At 37.0% G+C, this 23,592-nt stretch overlaps 1 protein-coding gene across 1 annotated transcript in view; it reads left to right on the forward strand.

The window, feature by feature from the left end:
• LOC108710233 (slit homolog 3 protein) overlaps positions 1-23,592 on the forward strand; it is a 406,008-nt gene that overhangs the window by 252,971 nt on the left and 129,445 nt on the right. Inside the window, exon 6 of the mRNA XM_041586150.1 lies at positions 9,721-9,792. Within this exon, the coding sequence (XP_041442084.1) occupies positions 9,721-9,792 (72 nt within the window). The remainder of the gene's footprint in view (positions 1-9,720; positions 9,793-23,592) is intronic.

A 23,592-nucleotide genomic window follows, 5' to 3' on the forward strand; every position in this document is an offset into this window, starting at 1 on the left:
ATGAGAACATCTCCTCTCTGCACAGCAACAGTCATTTATCATAGTAAAGTGTTTCATCCAATTGGTGTGGAGCAGTGGTGTATGCATTTAATAGCAGATGAGCTGGAGCAAAGGAAATGCATTTTCTATTTTAATGTATATGCTGTGCTTTTTATTTGTTGTGGTTTCTGCGCCTTTAAGATATCAATGCCTAACACTGGCCATTCTTGCACACTTCCACATGCAATTCATATGATGTAAAAATCCCTTTATTGTTGCCTTTGTTCACTAGCTAATTGTCCATCCTGATCCTTAAATATCCTGGATGGAGCCAGCATCAACAGACAATCACTGAATCATATGTCAAGTAGTTACAGTCCATACAAGCTTGGCATTCGATTTTGATAGTATGCTACAAATAAGCGTAGAATAAGATTAAATGAGATTTCCAGCAAGGCCAGTTGTTTTTTTTACATCAAATCAAGACAATGTTTGAAACAAACAGACCAATAGTATTATAGCCAGATATGTTTTCTTCAGAACAACTTGAAAATATTACAATTATTGTATTTCTATTTCTACACAAACACACATAAGTGATTTATTTCCCCAATGTCTTTTGCAGAACCACCACCCCACCCCCATTATTTAATATCTTTGCCAATTCCCATAACCACAATCAATATTCCTTTCTGCCGTAGACCCTGCCCCTTTCCCGATAGATTGACATATGCGCAATACAGTCTATGCCCATGTGCTCATTGGTTAGGAGAGGGTGACCAATTTCTCCCTTCAGCTCTACTGCAAGAAACTAAATTAAACTAGAAGAAATATATAGGTAGCTATGGAAAGCTGCTGTCCTATACAGGCATGGGATCCGTTATCTGGAAACCCGTTATCCAGAAAGCTCCGAATTACAGAAAGGCCATCTCCTATAGTCTCCATAATAATCAAATAATGCAATTTTTTTTTAAACGATTTCCTTTTGTTCTGTAATAATATAACAGTACGTTCCACTTGATCTAGACTAAGATATAATTAATCCTTATTGGAAGCAAAACCAGCCTATTGGGCTTATTTAATGTTTATATGATTTTTTTGGTAGACTTAAGACATGAAGATCCAAATTACGGAAAGATCCCTTATCCAGAAGCCCCCAGGTCTCGAGCACTCTGGATAACAGATCCCATATCTATATAAGAAATATAGCCCTACTAACACCATAAAGTTAAAGAAGTTGCTTAGCTATTGCTGGAAAGGAGTTGTATCATCAATAGAGATGAGCAAATCTGATCTTGTAAAGGGTCGTAAATTCGTGATATATACATAGAAGCGATAGCCGTTTTTTGGCTGCATTTTTTCACACAAAAGGCAGCGAAATAAATGGGTGTTTTTCAAAGGTTTGGACATTTTAAAGCATTTTTTCCCATTTTTTCTCAGTTTTCACAGCGGAAAAAAAAATTGCCTTTCTTTGCCAATCCTTGTCTGATGAGAAATTTTGCTCATTGCTAATGGTGAACTAGAGAACATTCATGAGTTGTACAATTAGTGGGCAATAAAACCAAAGGGCAATACAGTAACTAGGGCAACTTTTGCCTTAGGTCTAACCAGTAAACCCCCGATTCTCTAAAGAATCGTTAATGAAAGAATGCTAACAACAGTGAGGCAGCAAAATGCGATGGGTGCTGATTCACTCTGCATTCCCAGGCAGCAACTGGCGACGCTAATTTGTGGGGATGTAGAGTGAATCTGTGCCTCTTGCTTGTTATTACCTATCTGCTATTAGAATTTTTAAATTTTGAGTTTATTGGTAGTAAAGTGTTACTGAAAAATTTCTTTATAAACAACATTTTTTGTGAAAATGTTCTCCTGTCCTTGAATGAGTTCTCCCTGGTGAGCTGTACTTAAAATTTTGACTTTAACATCAGATGAACGCTGCACTCATAAAAGATGAAAATGCAACATAAAGTTGACCATGACCAAACACAGGCTCAGATAGGTAAATGCCGACTTTATCCAATGTTTGTCCTTGTGATTTGTTGATTGTCATGGCAAATGCAGCCTTAACAGGGAATTGTCGTCGTTTAAGTTTAAAAGGTAATTCGTGGTCAGAACTGGTGACAGAGGCAGTGGAGTGGCTGCCGGTACTGGTGACAGAGGCAGACAGTTTATTAACTGGTGTGACAGAGGCAGTGGAGTAGCTGCCGGCACTGGTGACAGAGGCAGTGGAGTAGCTGCCGGTACTGGTGACAGAGGCAGACAGTTTATTAACTGGTGTGACAGAGGCAGTGGAGTAGCTGCTGGCAGTCGGCACTGGTGACAGAGGCAGTGGAGTAGCTGCCGGCACTGGTGACAGAGGCAGTGGAGTAGCTGCCGGTACTGGTGACAGAGGCAGACAGTTTATTAACTGGTGTGACAGAGGCAGTGGAGTAGCTGCTGGCAGTCGGCACTGGTGACAGAGGCAGTGGAGTAGCTGCCGGCACTGGTGACAGAGGCAGTGGAGTAGCTGCTGGCAGTCGGCACTGGTGACAGAGGCAGTGGAGTAGCTGCCGGCACTGGTGACAGAGGCAGTGGAGTAGCTGCCGGTACTGGTGACAGAGGCAGACAGTTTATTAACTGGTGTGACAGAGGCAGTGGAGTAGCTGCTGGCAGTCGGCACTGGTGACAGAGGCAGTGGAGTAGCTGCCGGCACTGGTGACAGAGGCAGTGGAGTAGCTGCCGGTACTGGTGACAGAGGCAGACAGTTTATTAACTGGTGTGACAGAGGCAGTGGAGTAGCTGCTGGCAGTCGGCACTGGTGACAGAGGCAGTGGAGTAGCTGCCGGCACTGGTGACAGAGGCAGTGGAGTAGCTGCTGGCAGTCGGCACTGGTGACAGAGGCAGTGGAGTAGCTGCTGGCAGTGGTTGTGCTAGTTTAGTAGCTGTATCTCCAAATGGTGCCCCTGATGGCTTCAGCAGAGAGATGTAGTGAGGAACAACACACTGTATGAACAGTCTTGAGGAGATTTAACTGAGGAGAAAGGGCGCAATGGAATATACAAACGTTCAGTGGGCGGATTAGTTTGCTTTGACCCTTGTGACCTGAATGGTGCGTGTTGATTGGGCAGCGTGGTGCCACCCACGCAGGTACGCAAGATCCTAACCTTTCGGCTGAAGTTGCGCGCGCATCTGCGCATCTGCCTCCCTAGATCCTAACCTTTCGGCTGAAGTTGCACGCGCATCTACTAATCGAAGGCCGCATCTATCTGCCTCCCTAGATCCTAACCTTTCGGCAGAAGTTGCGCGCGCATCTGCTAATCGAAGGCTTCGGCTGAAGTTGCGCGCGCATCTGCTAATCGAAGGCCGCATCTATCTGCCTCCCTAGATCCTAACCTTTCGGCTGAAGTTGCGCGCGCATCTGCTAATCGAAGGCTTCGGCTGAAGTTGCGCGCGCATCTGCTAATCGAAGGCCGCATCTATGTCTTTCGGCTGAAGTTGCGCGCGCATTCCTTAACCGAAGTTGCGTGCGCATCTGCCTCCCCGCCACTCGGGACATAGATAGGCCTTCGATTAATATATAGGATCTCTGCTCTGTCCCCTACACTCAAAGGCAACTTCAGGTATTGTTTCCATGCAAAGCAATAGCAGCATTGATAATCACTGTTACATCACAGAGAGACAGAAAACTACACAGGTGAAAATTCCATTGGCCCTTTAACTGCCTCTCCCTTCAGGGACCGTGACTCCGGAGGGGCGGGCGCATGTCAGCGTGACGCAAGGTGAGCACTTACCCAATAAGCGAGCAGCGTTCTACAGCTGCAAGTCAGTCAGCGCTGCGATTGGTCAATCTGTCAGGGAAAGTCTTTTCTAGGTGGCGCCTTAGACCACTAATTGCGAAGCTGCGGTTTTGCTGGAGTTGGTGGAAGTTGCAGTTGAGCATCAAAACCAAAGGCAAAAGTCCCGGGTATTAACCCGTCCTGGGTTTTGCGCTTATTATGGAATAGGTGGGCGGATACCATAAGGGGCTATGGTGTCATTGTGGGCGTGTCCGGAGAATGTGAGCTGGGGGGTGACCGGATCTGTATATGAAGCCGCGCTGCTGGGAGCCGGGTGTATCGGGAACAGCTGCCGGGAAACAGCGACAGGAGAGCGGGCGCTCGCTCATTGAACTCTCCCTGTGAAGAGAGCGCCTAGGCCTGACATGACGTCCCGCAGGTAAGCGCAGCAGTGTCCAACTCTTGCGCGTGCATCTGCTAATCGAAGGCTTCGGCTGAAGTTGCGCGTGCATCTGCTAATCGAAGGCCGCATCTATGTCTTTCGTCTGAAGTTGCGCGCGCATTCCTTAACCGAAGTTGCGTGCGCATCTGCCTCCCCTCCACTCGGGACATAGATAGGCCTTTGATTAGTATATAGGATAATCTGATATACTGATGATTTCTTTAAATTCAGTAAATATTACAAGCTGAATTGTTGATATGGATTACTAAAACCTGTAGACAAAGATTTTAATATGATTTATGATCCCCTCGTAGGGTGCAAAACGAAAAACCGTAGCAGAGAAAATAAATTTGTATTTGTTTGTGTAACTGTATTATAACCAATAAGTATTGGTTTTTGTATTACTAATATTAAAATTGCTTATTTTTATTCACAAATAACACTTGTACATGGTTTTCCCAAACTTTTTGTTTCTTGTTTCACAGTGTTGTTTGCCCAGCAGCAGGTGCTTTTTTTTTTTTTTTTTTTTTTTTTTTTACAAAATAGTTGAATTTAAAGGAATTAAAGCATAAAGGGGCTGTTGGCCCAGCTGATGTCAAGTTAAATGTCAGCACAGAATAAAAAGCACATAGAAAAAGCACAGCTAAGAGGGTTAAAGGCCATTCATGAACTGACATTATGGAATTTTTTTTTTTAAACAAACCTGGCAAAGAAAAAAAAAAAAAATACCTGACCAGTCTGAATATATTATTTCCAGAAATAAAAGTGAGGCTTGACAGTATAAAATAATATAAATATGTATAATATAAATTATGTGCTTTTGGCAGCCCCATAAGACCTTTAGCTCCTGGCTTCCCATTGGTCTGGTAGGAATTGTAATTCAGCAATAGGCATTTAGTAGAAATAGCCTCTAATATAGCCAAATTCAATAAAATATGGTGCTGACTTAAACTGTAAAATTGTTTGACAATAAAAAGTACATTCTGTAACCGGGCTGGACTGTAGTTATAGCCTCAGTTACACAATTTGCCCCCTGGAAGGACAATTTAGTGAAAATTGAGAGGCAACATGTTCAACAAAACTTATTAAACTTTAATGTTACTAGTGGAAAATACAGTATACTAAAAAAATGTATGTCCAAAATATACACAAAAAATGTGTTCAATAGCAAAGGTATGACAGAGTATATTGTTTCTAATCATTGCACTAAATTACTAGCAAATGGTATTTATCTCTGTATCTTCTGCTCCATGACCAATTTACTAAATGTAATACTGAAAAAGTATAACCATATACAATTACTGCAAAAGCTTTTGTTATGGTGAAATCACTGGCTATATTTGTGAAATAAAATTTAAAATTACACATTTTTCTCAGACATGATTTAGGGAGTTATCTAGTAAAATTCAAATTTCATGCACAATTTTATCTTATTTATCAAAAAAATAACTTTAAAAAAAAGTCGGGAAAAGGCTTGATAAAATCGAGTGAAAACTAGAACCTTAGTTGCCTGATTCAGGTTATCGCCCCAAAAAAACCAAATTCTTAGATAATTGGATGAAACCCAGTGCAGATCAAGATATCGTCAGATTGTAATCTGCTATTGATTTATACTTGAATTTGGCAGGTTTGAAAATGGAGGATTTTTAGATTTTGACTTTTAGCAGCTTAGGGTTATAAAAATTCTCCAAAAATTTAAAGTTTTTTTTCCTCTAAAAGTTCAAGTTTTTGGTCAAAAAACCTTGACCAGAAAAAAATAATCTAGGTATAGTAAATAACCCCCTTAATCTTTGTCCATAAATCATGTTAGGCATCCCCAAGTGATTGTATTGACCTGAAACCCCAGGTCAGTGCTCCTATCAACAAAAAACTGCACCGGCCCAGGGTTATACCAGTGAGCACCACAGAGCGATCTTCTTCCATCTTCCTCGCATGCGCAGTTGAACAAAAAGCCGAACTTTAACTAAAAAGTAGGTTATTTCATTCAACTGCGCATGCGTCTGCCCCGGGAAATTTGAAGAAAGAAGAAGACGGAAGAGGATTGCTCCATGGTGCTCACTGGTAGAGCCCCCGGCCGGTGCAGTTTTCTGCTGATAGGAGCACTGGCCTGGGTTTTCAGGTAAGTCAATACAATCACTTGGGGATGCCTAACATTTGGCACCCCCCAAGTGGAAGAAGACTGTCGTTCTCCTTTAATAAAGCAATGCAATGAATAGAACCTGAACTTAACCCACCTGTTTACAACCCACATCCTGACTGGCTCACCAGCAAATTTGTTAACCGGAACCTGAGCAAAAACTTCCAGAGACATCACAAAAAGCAATGACACTAAAGTGTCAAAATGTTAGTAGCTAAGGGGAAAGTTTACTTTCACTTAATGCAGCCTGATTCTACCACCCACCAGAACCAGCACATATATATATCACTTGCAGCCTTGACCCACCTGACCCATAGTTAAGCCCTCACTCCCATGGGTTTTGGATCAGACTACTCGTCACTTATTCAGGGGACCTTCATGCACAATATCCAAAAGTACTCTAGGAATAAAATAAAAATGATATGAGGCAATCACAGTATTAAATCAGTTATTTAATTCATTGTCTCTATGCGTTGAAATTTTAATTTCGTTTTTAGCATCAATTACATTAAAACATACAGACTGTGCATTACATACATCTGAAGCCATAATCCATAATGACATTGTTTGGCAGCACAAGTGTAATAAGGAAACTTCTTCAGCACCAGATTTGTAAAATGGGAGTTGTGCATATTAGGCACAGTACTGGAAATAGTAAATTTAAAGCACATATTATATCAGGTTGAAATATCTTTACAGTATTAATATTTTGTATGAATTCTGAGAGGCCTATTTATTAAAGGTCAGATTTTAGTGGTTTTAGAGGGTTTTGAAACCATGACTAAACTCACTAAAACCACAAATGTCATGAAATTTATTAAAAAATCTGAATAAAAAAAGTACGAACGTGAAAAGTCGCAGAAAAGTTGAGAAACCTGAGTTCTAGGGATGGGTGAATTTTTTCACCTTGTTGCGGTGAAAAAATGACGCCCATAGACTTGCCACGCGACAAAATTTTTATGACTTTAATGGGCGTTGGCGGCATATAGCCGTCTGCAAATTTTTGACGAAACGGGTCAAATTCGCTCATCCCTAGTTCTCGCACAATAACTACGACTTTTTGTATTGTGGCACAAAAGTCAGAGTAAGAAACTCCTGAAAACCTCTAAAACCATGAATCAAAGCAAGATCTTTCAGTTATAAAAGGGACATCTGCCATTGACACGGTTTAGTAGGAGTATTTTCACATTCGTAATGGCCGCAGTTTTGTTACATAATAGATCCCAAAAAAGTTGCACCTTTTTTTCAGCAACGTCAACAAGCTCAATCTGAAAAAGTGTCGGCTTAATAAATTGGCCCCTGAATGTCACTACATCCACATAAGTGAAGCATTTCACCTCAGTTTCTACTTTCTGCTCGCACCAACGTGTAGACTTTATTAACAATAGATGCAAAAAGGTAAGCAATTAAGACTATTCAGAATTAAAGTAATTATTTATCAACAATGTCTTGCCCAAAAAGGACGTGCTCTTACTATATCAGGTGGAATCAGTTCAGAACAAAGATATACAGTCTATTTTGCTAAAATATATAGTTTTATTTAATTTTTTGAAAAATTTTGAGTCACCTGTACCACATTTTTCTAACATGTTCCATACCTCCCAACATTTTTGAAATAGAAAGAGGGACAAAAAGATTTACACAGCCCATTTTTGTGTCCTCAACCCCCAAGTATGTTCATTTTACAAAATTTGGCAGGTTATGAAAGTTTGAAACACAAATTCTATGGTTTTTATGTGTTATTACAGTTTTGCTAATGAAATTGCCTTTTAAGCTACAAGTTAGTTTCCCCAAGAGACCTGCTTATCTTAAATTGTTACATTTGTTTCTTTGCTTATCTTAAATTTTTACAATTACTTATTTGCTTATTGTAAAAGTATCCAAGTGCACCTGGTGGCTATTCTGGGCTCTTCCAAAAGACTATTAAAGGAGAATTCAAACCTAAACTTAAAAAACGCCTACCCTACATAGACCCCACTCCCTCCTCCCCCCGTTTTACCCCGCGCAAATGCCCCATATGTTTTACTTACCCATCGGTGCATCGGAGTTCACGGGCGCCGTCTTCTTTTCTTCGCAATGGGATCGACATGTCGGCTCATGTGCAGTTGGATACATTTTCTGTTTCGCAAATAACTGAGCATGCTCTGAAACTCACGAAAATTGGCGAAACGCTGGTCTTATTACGAAGACTACCAAAGTGGCTGAAGATGGCGCCCTTGAACTCCGATGCCTAGAAGTAAAACGCTAGGGGCATTTGCCCAGGGTAACACTTAAGTTGGGGGGAGGAGGAAGGGGGGTCTATTTAGGGTAGGGTTTTTTAAGATTAGGGTTGAATTCTCCTTTAAATAAGAAACTTTGTATCTTTTTCTGGCTGTTCAGTGCAGGACATCAAAGAGAAAGTCGGGACATTTCAGTAGCAAGCCGGCACTGCAGGTTGAGCTGTCAAAATCGGGACTGTCCCGCTCAAATCGGGACAGTTGGGAAGTATGAGTTCTATTCAAAGTTCTATTCTGCAGTCTATTAGCTCTGTTGGGTGGTAGGTACTCTGATCCTACTGCTCTTCTCAGTAGCTGATCCAAAGGCAGTAAATGGTAATAAAAAGTGACTACTCGTTTTGTATTAAGCACTTGAGCTGGTGCATGTACTGTATTTTCGAAAATGAAACCAAACTTGCAGCAGAGACCTAGTGGTAAGATGTTCACCAAGAAGTATTTATTGTGGCTTGTTAGGATACTCACTGTGAAACAGAACATGAAACATATTCAGTGGAATTGCTTCCCAGATGGGACAGCCGGCAATGCACGCAGCCTTTGTACAACCACAGACATTTGGTGCTTTGAATAATAAAGAGCTATAAAATTAGATTAGTTGGGTCTAATTTTGTATTGCTCTATTCCCCAGACACCCTTGAAGCTCTCGGGCAGATAAAGCCTTGAAATTTACTATGGTGTCAGGACAGAGGACTGCAACTTCCAGTAAAAAGAGAGAGAGGAAAAAAAATAGGATTCTGGGAGGTCGCAGAGGGCAGCAAAGTGACCTCACATGATTTACGGGCCTTTAGCTTAATGAAATTGTATCACTGACATGATGGTAAAGACTTGTAATGGATTGGATGCCCTAATGTAATGAAATTACTCCCGTCTTTCTTTAAAAAAAAAAAAAAATGTGCAATTAATATTTACTGAGACCTGTCAGGCTTCAGTGTGTTCTACAGTGCAGCTTTCTCAGACAGTCAGTATGAACAGAAAGAGCAGCAGTCTACAAGCGAAGCCTCCTCCTGGTTGATGAGCAAAGACTGCAGAGGGGGTGGGGGACACCTTAGTGACAAGAAAGCCTGGACCCTGGTTCTCTAAAGCAGCTTTGTTACCAAGCCGTCCCTTTATTTGACTTTTCCTTCCTTCCTACAGGCAACTGGACAACAACCAGATCAGCTGCATAGAAGATGGAGTCTTCCGAGCGCTTCGTGAATTGGAGATTCTGTGAGTTGACTTTGTGATTTCTTTTTTCTTGTCCGTGCTTGTAATGTGTGCGTGTGTGTGTGTTCCCATCCTTTCATGCTGCAGAGAGAGAGGGAGAGAAAAGAAATCCTACCTTTTATTCCCCCCTCTTGCTCTTTCTTGCACCCTGCTGAAAGTGTCAGAACCGGTGAAGTGATTTCTTTCTTTCTTTTTTTTATCGCCTCCTACAGTGCAGGGTTACAGCTAATTAACAACAGGACCTTCCTCTGATCTGAATGAGCCTCTAAAATGGCATACATATATATAGATATATCTGCCTTGGCAGAACAGATCTATTTCAGCTGAACCGTTAAGTACACGGAACATAAAAAGACAGACCCCTTGTTTAGAAAGCAGCTCAGGGAGTTAACAGGTTCAACACGGCATTAGAAATCGAAGAAAATCCACTCTGGGCTTGGACAGGATCTAGGGATTGTTATCCAAAAGCAATCATGAATAATTCTGTCCTGTGTATTCTTATATTCAAACTATTGCCATGGAGCTCACATGTGTATATATATATATATATAATGTATATATATATATATATATATATATATATATATATATATATATATATATATATATATATATATATATATATATATACACACACACACACATATCTTGCAGGTGTATCCTGTGATAAGATGCTTTAAATTGAAAATCTTAGAAAGATTTTGTGGTGCTTAGCAACTTATATGATGACGCTGAATAATGACGTGAGATGGGCACGCAAGCAAAATTTCGAGCGAAGAAAGGAAATTGAATCAGAATTGTAGCCTTTAGTTTTGGTGATCGTGTACAGCGAGCGCATTTTGCCGCCGCTGAATTGGGTCATGACAAGCCTTTATTTGAATTTTTTTATTCTTTTATGGTATTGTGAGCGAATGGACTTCTGAAAACTGAGGACAGGGAGGCAAAAAAACCTGACAAGGCCTCACATTTGTCAGCTTGTGCTAAATAGGTATATAATAGGTCCCTGTCTTCCTTCCCAAAAAGCCACCCAAAAATATTACATTGAATGTTACACAACTCGGCAGAAGATTTAAACAGTGATTTCAAATCTTAAAATCCACAAGCCAATCCATTAGCCTAGCTAGAACACTACAGGTTGGATTTATAATCATTTGACGGTTTCTATATCCACATTATATATGTCAGCATGGAAATTCTTCACATTATTAATTGTAGGAATTCTTAATGTCACTCTATTTTTGCAAACATTTGAAGCTACAAAAAATGGAGCATTTCATATCCGTTTCTACTTTCTGCTCACACCACGGTGCAGCATTGATTCAAAATGTTAAAATTTGAATTCATTTAAATTATGTTGATTTATCGTCATATTGAACAGCTTCAGTGCCCAAAAAGGAAGTGCCCTTAGTTGACCGAAGGGAATCAGTTCCGAACCAAAACATTCAGCTGATTTTGCAAAAATGAACTTTTTTAATTAATTTTTTTGATGGCGAATATAAAAAGTATTTTTTTTTTCACCAGGGGTAGACCACATAACTGCGAAAAAAATGTAATAGATAAATGCAGAGGATTTTTCATTGCCACCAAAGGCTAACATAAATTGAAGTACTTGTTTAAGACATCTTTGCAGAGAAAATCAATACCAGTTGCTAAAGATTTGAAAGTTGGCACCTAGCCAGTATAATGGCATCAATGGTGTAAGCTTTTAGTCATAATCACATTGATCAGAAATGTTACTTGCATAGAACACTAACGGGGGAATGTAATAAAAATCGCAAACAGAAAAACTATTCGCAATGCGAAAAGTTATGCCTTTGCGCGAACAAATTTTGCTTTGTGCGAATTTAATATAGATTTTGCGAGCCCGGAAACTGTTTAGCAACCACTTCCGACAGTGAAAGACCGTTTGCGAATTTTATAGTTTGCGGCAATGCGCAGTCAATGTAATAAAACTTCTTACTGAAAAAGTCGTTATGTTTGCTCCAAAAGATTACGACACCTTCAAGCACTTCTTATGAGTGCGCAATTAAAATTCGCAATGCGCAATTAAAATTCGCAATGCAATAACAGTTTAAGGAACAATATTACATTGCGAGATGTGGATTTTTAGTCTTATTGGTGCGAATTGTTTTGCTCTTTGCGACTTTTATTACATTCCCCTGTAAGAATGGCACATTAGGAAAATGAGGAACATTAAATATTAAAAAACGGAGTTGATAGAATGATCTTTCTTCTAAACTAGCTTTTACTACTTATATGCTTGTTAGCTGGGCTCTGTATGGAATTGAATGAAACAAACTGACCCTGACTAAGTTCCTGAGGTGCACAAATGTTAACGGGGTGGTTCACCTTCAAGCAACTAGTTGTTTTCAGATAACTCACCAGAAATAACGACTTTTTCCAATGACTTTCTATTTTCGATGTGTCACTGTTTTTCTAATATTGAAGTGTAAAGTGTTTTCACCTTCTGAAGCAGCTCTGGGAGGGAGGGGGTCGCCGACCCTGTTCTAAATGGATACATTTAGTTGATATATTTCTTATATTTGTCCCTGCTGAGTAGAATCTCTGGGTTTCATTACAGGCAGCTGTTAGAATTGATACTTGCTGATACTCCAGAGATGCTGCTGAGAAATGTATCAACTCAATGTTGCACAATTGTAACAGTTTGGAGTCTGCACCTGAATTACTGAGCTGCCAGACTCAAACACCAGAGACAAAAATAAATAATGGAAAGTAAAGTAAAATGAAAAGTCTTTATTTCTGGGGAACAATCTAAAAACAACTGAATTGCAAAAAGTGTTTGAAAGGCGAACAAACCCTTTAAGTGACTAATACACGGGTAGCGGATGCAGGAACCAAAAATCAATGAAATATATAAATATGTATAGCTAAATGTATTTGGTCACCAATGCTGTGCACATGATCGTAAACTATTAGTAAGATACTGGCTGAAAGAAAGGAAAACAAAAGTGTACTATTTCTAAGGAGAACATTCATATAATATATTCTATATTCTATTGCATAATGACCTTAAAGCCCATTAAAGGAAAAGGAAAGTCGTTTCACACTTGGGGGTGCCAAATGTTGGGCAGAACCAAGTGAATTTATTTACTTACCTGAAAACCCCGAGCCGGAGCTCCTATCGGCAGAAAATTGCGCCGGCCCGGGGGTTATACCAGTGAGCACTACGGAGCGATACTCTTCCGGCTTCTTCTTTCTTCACATTTCCCGGGGCAGACGCATGCGCAGTAGAATGAATTAGCCGGCTTTTTAGTTAAAGTTCGACTTTTCACTCTAATGCGCATGTGCAGCCGCGAGAAGCAAGAAGAAGAGGATCGCTCCATAGTGCTCATTGGTATAAACCCTGGGCCGGTGCAGTTCTCTGCTGATAGGATACTAGCTCGGGGTTTTCAGGTAAGTAAATACATTCACTTGGTTCTGCCTAACATTTGGCACCCCCAACTGTGAAATGACTTTCCTTCTCCTTTAAAGGTTGAGTTCTAACTCCACCAGCTGCAATATGCTAATGTAACCTAAGCCTTAATTTGCACCCTCCCAGTTTCCAAATTACCTTGCCATATTGGTATACAGGAAGTGCGTCACAAATAAAAATATTCATGCCTACAATTGCATTACTATCAATACTGTAAAGTACAGGAAAGATAACAAAAACCTTAAGGAGGACTTTATTGTTAAGCCGGATAAATAGTATTATGTCTAAGCTAGAATCTTATATTATGCAGATAATGCCCTTGTCAGGATTGAACTCAGGAACCTAGTGCTACAGACTACAGCAGCATTAACTCATGAGCCATTATGTCACCTTCTTTGATTCATTTTTAAAATAATGTCTGCAGGATACGATAAAGCATTAATGATCACAAAAGTAATGCTACTAAGTTTTCAACAGGGACGAAGGTAGTCCAAAAATAGGAGTGTTTCATTACATTAACTTTTTTTTTTTTTTAACTAAGCATTTGTTTTAATACTGGGTAAATAATAAAGTATATGCTTAATGGGATGTATTACTAAACAGGCTGAAATCCGTTTGTTATACTGAGCATGGAATGAAAAGAAAAAAATATGATAGAAGATAAAAAAAAAGAACTTTGATATTGCTAACAAAATTATAATCTTTTTATGTTTACACCTACACCATTGAGTGAGTTAAACTCTATTCTGCTGTCTAAGCATGCCATTAAGAGTCCCTGTGTGCAAGTTCTTCAATTTGCTTTAGATGTACTTGTCAATGCATTAAAATAAGGCTAATGTGTTCCTTTGTGTATGGATCATTGATAATTCATCTCCCCACTTGCCTCTATGCATGTGTGTGTGTGTGTGGCCTTGTGCATTTATATTGGCATGAAACTTTGGTAATAGTATCCTTATATTATAAAATAGGGGGTAAATTATTCACTATACATATATAACTTTATTTTTCAGTTTTCTGTGGCAGTCAAAATGTACTTCACAACATAATACAATATAAAAACTTGACAATATTAAAAGAAAATGTTACGTTGTGTAGTACTAGGATTGTAGTACAGTTATAATTCAGACAAAGGTTTTTGTTCAGCTCAAGAAAGCTTAAAGGCAAGAGTAAAGGTGGCCATAGACGTAACAAATGATCTATCTTGGAAAAGATCTTTCCATTTCCAACACACGTGTAGAGCTGAATCGTCTGATATACAGGTAGATATATAGGTAGAAACAATAGAATTCTACCTGTATCTGACGATTCAGCATTAACAATGTCCGATGTTTGGGTCCCTTCAAAGGCATCTGATCAAAATTTTCTGTCCAGCCCTGTCGACCGATATTCAAGTCTTCTGCTGATATTGGTCGGCTCTTTTCCCACCATACACGCACCAAATATCGTATGAAAATTTGTTTCGTACGATATTAACTGCGCGTCAATGGCCACACCTTAAGCCACTGTGGATGGTAGTTGGAAAAACCTGTTACCAAGTAAGAGCAGTTAAGACGTTGAGTCTAAATACATATATAGGGCGCTAAAGATCGACTGGATAGATAACAAACTAGTTTGGTGAATTACAATATACAGTATACTACAGTATTGTCTACATAATTGGAAACCAAATGAATGTATTGTATTAGGGACTATATCATGAAAAACTCAAGGATGAAAATATGATAATATAACACTGTATGAATGGAAGGAAACGCTGAACAATTCACCAAATATCTCTAAAGCCTCTAAAGATTTGAGTGTTTTGGACTAATACTAGCGAATAAAAAATCTCCAATCGGGTCAATGCAGCTCTTATTGAATTCTATAGGAACTAGACTACTTTTACTTGCTGATGTTTTTTGTGGTTTTTACACGTAATAAATGTCAAATTTTTAGGGATTTAAAAAAAATGTAAATATAGGATTTGTGAAAAAGATAGAAATCTGAATTTTGGTAAATCGGCCTCTTATAAGGAATGTAATAAGTGTGTACCGGAAAAAAAATATGCACAATGCGAAAAGTTATGCCTCTGTGCGAATAAATTTGACTTTGTGCGAATTTAATATAGCTTTTGCAAATCCGGAAACTGTTTAGCGACCACTCCTGACAGTGGAAGAAGGTTTGCGAATTTTATAATTTGCGCCAATGCGCAATGTAATAAAACTTCTTACTGAACCAGTTGTTATGTTTGCTCCAAAAGTTTAAGACACCTTTACACACTTCTTAAAAGTGGCCAACTCGCAATTAAAATTTGCAATGTGCAATTAAAATTCGCAATGTTATAGTTTAAGAAAGAGTTACATTGCAAAATTAGACTTTTTTTATTTGTGCTAATTTTTTTGCTCTTTGCATTCCCCCATTAGAGTTCCACATTTGATAAATACACTTTTAAAAATCAAATAGAAATTGGGTGATTTTTTTTTTCTGTGAGAAACTCTAATCATGCATGTAGAACTGAATAGACCCCACAGGGCTTCATTGTAGAATAAACCCAGTGGAAATAAGTAAAAATCCCCCCCCCCCGCTTCTAAGTAGAGTACATTGATCAACTGATTTGTTTTCACTTGAATATCATGAACATCAAGGTCTTCATAATGTTTGCCTTCAGATATTAACATTGTTTTAAGGAAATTATTTTAATGGGGTAAATTAATATTTTTCTCTCTCTCAATTGTTTACAATGGCATATACAATAGCTAGTTTTTTGGCAGGTGGTCAAGTACAAGGTTAATGAAGTTACATTATGTAATACAATGATGATACACCAAGGGGGTTATTTACTAAGCTCCGAATAACCGAAATTCCCCGAAATCCGAAAAATTTGTGATTTTTTTTTTTTATAAAATCAGATTATTAAAAAAATCACAAATTTTTCGGAAATTTATTAGACCCTGAGGGTTAAAAGCCCAAATATAAAAACCTCTCAAACCTGTTGAGGTTGCATAAAAGTCAATGGGAACAGTCCCATTGATTTTTGGTTGTGTCAGGGGTTTTGCGCAATTTCACGATGTTTTTGGAGCTTTCGGGTGAAAATTTCGAAAAATTCGGAGGTTTCGGGGAAAATTCACGAAAAAATCGTGAAAATCTGAGCTTTTCCCGCAAAGCAAATTGTTGTTTAAGGTGTGCATTTCTTTTTATTTTTTATTTTAAATAATCTGCATTGGACTTATCAATTTTACAGTAATAAAATTAATAGTTTGATGGCTATGTCCATTTGTTTGCTAGGTTACTGAGGAAAATTTTTTATTATCGACGCCTCTTTGTTTCAGCTGAAGACCCTGAATTATGTCTTGATGAGTATATGGAATTAAAAATATGTTTCTGGAGTGAATTCCAACACTGAGACATTGACATTCTGATGAGAGAATTGTAGGTAAAATGGACCTCAGTGCAGCTAATCTAATGTATACTTATGAGAATTGTTGCCATGTAATCAGCTCAAGTTTTGACCCGGTTGGTATATTCATTAGATAATGCTAATCTTGTGCTTATTGCAGTTGAGATTCTAGAAATACATTGGCATATTGCACAAGTAAAAATAATCTGATCATCACATGGTGATTTCCTGCTCTAAAACAGTTTACTGGATTTATTTCTTCTGTATCCTACAGTAAGCACTCTAGAAAAACACCACACTACCACTTAGCACAAAATAGCTGATGTCCATTGTTAATCTATTGTTACTAAACTATAAATTGTCATTCCGCTCAAGTTTTTTAGTTTGCTTATGCTACCTTGGATATGGGAAAGGGTCTGCCATTTGAACATTTTCTCAAATGGAATAACGATTAGTTTGTAGTTTTGCTGATGACCTTGAAGTCAACATGCTTTCTCACTTAGCGGTGCAGGCAAAGAAGGGCGCGGTCAACCGCTTTATAAACTAAGCACGTTTGCAGCGGTACTGCGCAGACGATGATCTTATTGCAGGGAGTTGCGGCATTGCAGCATTTTGGAAAGTTATGTGAGAGAGAGAAAATATTTTACAACACATCTGGTATGTGGTGTGAACCAAAAGAATTTAATCTCCTATAACAGTTATTTGAAATACATGCAATTAAAACATGATATTCTTCTATCGTGAACTTATATGGCAGATACCGCACATTTTATAGTGTTTAAATAGTTTTCTCTTGTATCTGTTTTCTTTTTTCCATCAAATTCTCACGTTATTTAAGTAACTGTGTTAAGGTTCCAAACTGGTCTTTTAGTAGCATCATTGATTCGTTTTTATACAGTATATAGCCCTTTACCTTACAAGGAAATATTTATAACAATTATTATATGGTTTATGGAAAAATGAGTCATTTTATAAACATGAAATTAACCTACACTGAGCAACTTGACATAGGGCAGCTAAATAACTAAACCATTCTTTTCCAATCCCAAACCTTAAAGAAAAATATTGCAGCATGCCAACAACAATACCATTTCTTACTTTCTTACTTGTCAAACAATAATTAGCAGCTATCATTTAAATATTTCTAGTCATTTTCCACGAAACATTATAATTGGGGTTTGGAATAATTGTTGAAGTTTTTTGGCATATTTAGTGACCATGTACAAATTATTTATGGCAGAATTACTTTCATTCAGTGACCAATCCCAGTTGCTTCAATTTTAAAAAAATGAATCATATATTTAACATTTGTGTAAGACATGGAGTGTTAAGTGAACTAAAGACACTCTGGAGCTAGAATACAGTGCTTACAAATTGGAATTCAAGCTAAGGGGTTGTATTAAGTAAGACCTTAAACAATTGTTTTCTATTAAGTGTGCAGCCTGCAGAATTATATGCACAATCAATATGGAGCACCAGTCCATACTGACTTTAAAATAAATGTTTGGTCAAACTGCACCAACAGTCCAAGTGTTATTACTAGTTATTATTATTATTAACATGTATTTATATAGCGCCAACATATTGCGTAGTTCATTAATAAATATATATTATAGAATAGGGAAAGTACAAGCACTAAAAACTAGATTAATGTAGAGAACATCACAAAGAGTTAAGTTGGCCATACTTTGTCAGATCTTCTTCTTTGGGCCCAATTTGGCCACCCGTGAGCTAATCGAAATTGGGCTGATTCGATCACTGGCCCTGGAGACTGTATCACTGCACGGATGCAGTCTTCACCAATTTTTAGCCAGATATCATCACTATTGAACCCTATAAACAGGACAAAAAGCTGCAAATATTGTGAAAGTCAGCAGGTTTTATTGGCCCATGTATTGCCAGCTGTAGAGTGATAATAAGAGAAGCAGTATGATGATAGTACAAATGGTAAATGCAATCCTGCACAGGGATGTTCATAAGTTATTCAGTGATAGAGCATCTGAGATTCCACCATCTTCAGTACCAATGCTCACCTTGAGAGAGCAGAATATAATAATAATAGGATACAGATTTGTTCTTTTAAAAACAGATTAAGTTCTATTTTTTTAGTGAGTTTTTAAGTGGGTTAGACGCCCAGGATAAAATTCATTCATGAAACTACTATGTTGAATTAGGATACCATTTATGATCACCAGGTTGCTTTAACTTCTTGAAAGTTTGATACCAGCAACAGAGGAGGTTTTGAAAAAAAATAACATATATGCTTAAAACATATGTTTCTTTTATCCATGATAGCTATGTATTTAAATAGTAGAAAGCAAGTATTTGCCTATTTGTGCATTTTATAATTTTGTGGGATATTTGGCAGCTGTACAAAGACTCATATTCATGTAATATAAGTTTTTTTGTAGCTGTAGATCTGCATGACATTTGACTTTAAATATTTTATCATATTCTCTTGTGAATAGACCCACATGTAACATTTTTCTGTTGGAATGTCTAATATTTTAAATTTAGTACATTTAGGGGCACATTTACTAAGCTCAAGTGAAGGATTCAAATGAATCGTACGATTTGCGTTAAAATCCTTCGAATCCAATATTCGAATTTGAAGGATTTTACTTTGAGGGTTTATTAACCCTCGATATTCGACCCTTAGTAAATGTGCCCCTTATTATTAATATTTTTAAGTTTAAAAAAAGATCCATTACAAAAATATAAAATCACATAAGATCAATCACTAACAGTGAAATTAATGATATAGTTTAGATTATTTAGATACACTCTCATGCTTTGTACATATGAATGTATTTCTTTAGAACAGTCTGAGATCCTTGTTCCACTTTTTTGTTAATAGTGAACTTTAGAAGCCTTAAGTTGCCTATTATAAATGTTCAGCTCTTACTTTTTGCTGATTTTCAGAAACAGAAAACGATATGTTCATCTAATCAAAAGATTAGAACTAATATTTGTATTATGACTTTATTTCTTCTCGCTGGAAGAAAAGGTATTGCAGTCAAAATATAGTGAAACTAGATAGCTTATTTTCTCATTTTAATATTTTGGGCTTTGTTGAAACCGTGGAGCTTGATATGGTCTTAATTTATTTTCATTAACAGACTGAATTTTGATCACGGCCACGCTGAAGACTAGATGGCTAAACTGATAACACACAAACAGACTCTTTTTGTATTTAGGCAGCAAAATAAAAATCTATTTCTTAGAGCTATATATCTAATTTTTTAAATGTATTTATATTAGAGTCTTTTAAAGGTCAGAATAATAGAAGAAGTACTAGGTAATAGTGTGTTCAAGGGTTTTCCATTTAGTAGTAGTCATAATACAAAAATGAGTTCTAATCCTTTGTAGAATCCAGATGAATTCTAGGGAAATTCTAGTTTTCTATTAACAAAATGAATGGGGTCATAGAAAAAAAAACACCTTCTAATTTTGTCTAATTTTGTCCTTACACATACAAAATCTTCAGTTTTACTGCATTGCAGATGTTTGACTTTTACGGTAGCAGGAACAAAAAAACTCCTCTACTATTGTCTTCTTCTATGCCCATTGTTTTCCACTGGTTTAATACCAAAGAATAAGTCCTCATAAGAGGAAAACTGAGAAAGCCTACCTTAAAGCTAATCAAATCAAACCCTATTTGGAGACGTTGTCTTTGTGAAAGTCCTTAAAAACTTTCAATTTATTGTATTTTTTTCATTTCCTTATTGCTATTGGAACATTTATTCAGCCCTCATCCTCTTCCATCCAAGTGCAAAAGTAGCACTGCAACGCTAATCTGAGGACATTTTAGACTGCAGTAGAATTAGCAAGTGGAAATTAAATTAGCCCTGTGCTAAAATTTTACATTATTAGAGTGGGCCATTTAACATAAACTATGTAAAATTTATTGCCCATAGTCATAAGTATAATAAATAGTTGAAAGTTCTTGATAATTCAGCACACGAAAGCTAGAAAGAGACACAATTTGCGAGAAATTGTCATAATGCAGCAGCAATCCAGCCATGCGCCAACAATATTTAAATTTTTACTATCATGTGACATATAACCGACCTATCCAGTGGCAGTCTAGTTATTAAAATAGCGGACATTGCACCAAGATTGAAAGATGTAGCGATAGCAGCAAAATTATCTGTCTTTGAAACTGGATACCCTCATTGGTAAGTAAAATGTATCATCTCCACTTTTAGATTTTTTGAATTCGGTTTTGCTAAGTCTATCTATCTATCTATCTATCTATCTCATATATATATATATATATATATATATATATATATATATATATATATATATATATATATATATATATATATATATATATATATATATATATATATATATATATATATATATGTACTTGATGGTAACTAAGCTTTATGAATCCATATTGGAGGCAAACAACCCTACTGGGTTTAAGTAATGTTTAAATTATTTTTAGCAGAACTTACGGAAAATCCCAGGTTCTGAGAATTCCAGATAACCGGTCCCATGCCAGTGTGATGAAACCGAAGACAGAAAAATGATTTCTTTCCATGCCAGTGCTATACGATGTGTATTTCATAAACGTGCATTTTATAATAGAAATTGCCAATCGTCAGTCAATTATGGAAAAGTTCTTCTCTTGAATATATTTGATTTAAATATTTTTAGTTTTTTAGCTTTAGTTTTTTCCCTTACATTTTACTTGATATCCCTGCAGCAATAGAAATGAGCCTGGCAAATGAACCCAGAAATTGTTTAAAGTGATTTGTGTTGGGGAAAAAACAATGCAGATGCCTTAATATAATTTAACAACTGAATATTCAGTTTCCATTGCCACTGGAAGTTTATTCAGACCATACTGACTGCATCCCTTGCATTTCCGCAGTATATATTTGCATCCATTTCTGATTTGTGTTCATGTTTTATTAAAGTTATAGACGTTCCTATATTTACAGTAGAATTGTTTTTGCATTTATGCTAAACGTTTCTCATGCATCTCAGATGCATTTTTAAATCTACAGCTGATGCATTGATCTCTGAAAACTGCAATTTAAATGTATTGCATACAGATGAAGCCACTTGGATTTGTGAGATAAATGCGTCATGACTCATGGTTAATTGAAGAAACTGCGTTATCTAAAGTCATCTTAACTCATTTAATGCATTTAACCTTTCCATTAGCATACCAAAGCACCATTGTGAACAATGGTGAATGCTTTAATTAGATGGGATGTTGTGACGCAGTTTTCTGTGTTAAATGAGATAAATGGGATATCTGTGTTTAGTTATTCTGTGTCAAACAGACAAACCAAAGTGGCTGCATCTGTACATATTGCTTTCTAATGAGCTCTGAAATGTGTTTATTGCTAAGAGCAGCACATTAATTTATTACACAGGTAATGAAAACTAACCTTCATATATAAGTCTTATTCTTAATGCAGTCTGGCAAATTAACACTTAATACAAATGAAATACTGCATGGCCCTGATATGTTGACTGTATTGTCTCTTGATCCATTCATTGTGAAAACAGAAAAAAAGAAAATTGATAAAAAAAATAAGCTCTATACATATTAAAGTATAATGTAACACAAATATACATATACAAGTGTGGGATCTGTTATCCGGAAACCCATTATCCAGAAAGCTCCGAGAATACCGGAATGCCATTTCCCATAGACTCCATTTTAATCCTTTTTTAATTATTTAGTTTTTTTTCTCTGTAATGAGAAAACAATACCTTATACGAGATCCCAAATAAGATAATTAATCTTTATTGGAGGTAAATCAATCCTGTTGGCTTTAAATGTTGTGTAAATTATTTTTAAGTAGACTTAAGGTATGGAGATCCAAATTGCGGAAATAACTGTTATCTGGAAAACCCCAGGATTTATTTCTCCAATCCATGATATAATCTGTGTTTCACAAAACACTGAAACGCTGGTATCTGTCAGGACCCCAAGGTGCCCCTTCTACTGAATCATGCTGTATGTCATCTCTAAGAGGGGTTATTTATCAAAGGCCCAATGCCAAAAACTCAGAAAATCTGAGTTTGTTTTTACTATAAAATCCGGATTTTTAGTGGTGAAAAAAACTTGAATTTTTTGGAATTTATTAAACCCAGAGGGTGTTAAAAGTCTGAATTAAAAAGTGCTCCAACTCAGACCTGTTCATGTCTTTTCTGGGTTGCGTGCAATAATCTAAAGATTTTGTGGTTTTCAGGCAAAAATAAAAAAAAAATCAGAATGGGAAGTTTTTTCCCACTCAGGAAATTTTTGGAAAAATGGATTGATAAATAAGGGGGAAAATCTGTGTGGAATTAGTCGGACTATTTTACTAAAAATGTTCGAATTTTGATAAATAATATCCCCCTGTCATGTGTAAATGGCATGCCATCCTGACATAAAGGCAAATGCCCAATAAAGGCAAATGTGTGAATCAACAATACATTCTTAAAACATTCTTTAGTGCAGAAGCTTCACAAATTACTTAACGATGTCTGATAATGGGTAAATTACATTAATCATTTCAGTTATCATCAAAAGCTTTACAGAATGATGTCCTACAATTGGTTTCTATGTCAATTTAGTTTTCCTGAGCTCCGATCATTTTCATCTGCTGAGGGGTGGGACTTGTTAAAAATAGCTGTTACCTTACATGTTTTTAGAGCAAATTCTGCGTAGGAGACTCATTTTAATCTGTTATTCTGAAAACAGAATTGCATTTTCATAATAGTCATTGGGGGGAATAATGATCAAAATTCAAAAACTCAGCTTTTGTGTTTGTGTTTCTCGGCCATTAAAATATAAGTATTTTTGAACATAAAACTCATCAGACAAGGGGTCTCAGATGGGAAAGCGACTTCATTCCTAACAACTTTTGAGTATACTCGATAAAAATAATTTAAACAAACAATGACAATGGAAACATTTTTTTAAAATGGATCATGGAAGTTTCAGAATTTTTTCATGAAAATGAAGAAACTAACGAGCAAA

Source organism: Xenopus laevis, chromosome 3L (assembly GCF_017654675.1).
Source record: "Xenopus laevis strain J_2021 chromosome 3L, Xenopus_laevis_v10.1, whole genome shotgun sequence".
NCBI classification, from domain to species: domain Eukaryota; kingdom Metazoa; phylum Chordata; class Amphibia; order Anura; family Pipidae; genus Xenopus; species Xenopus laevis.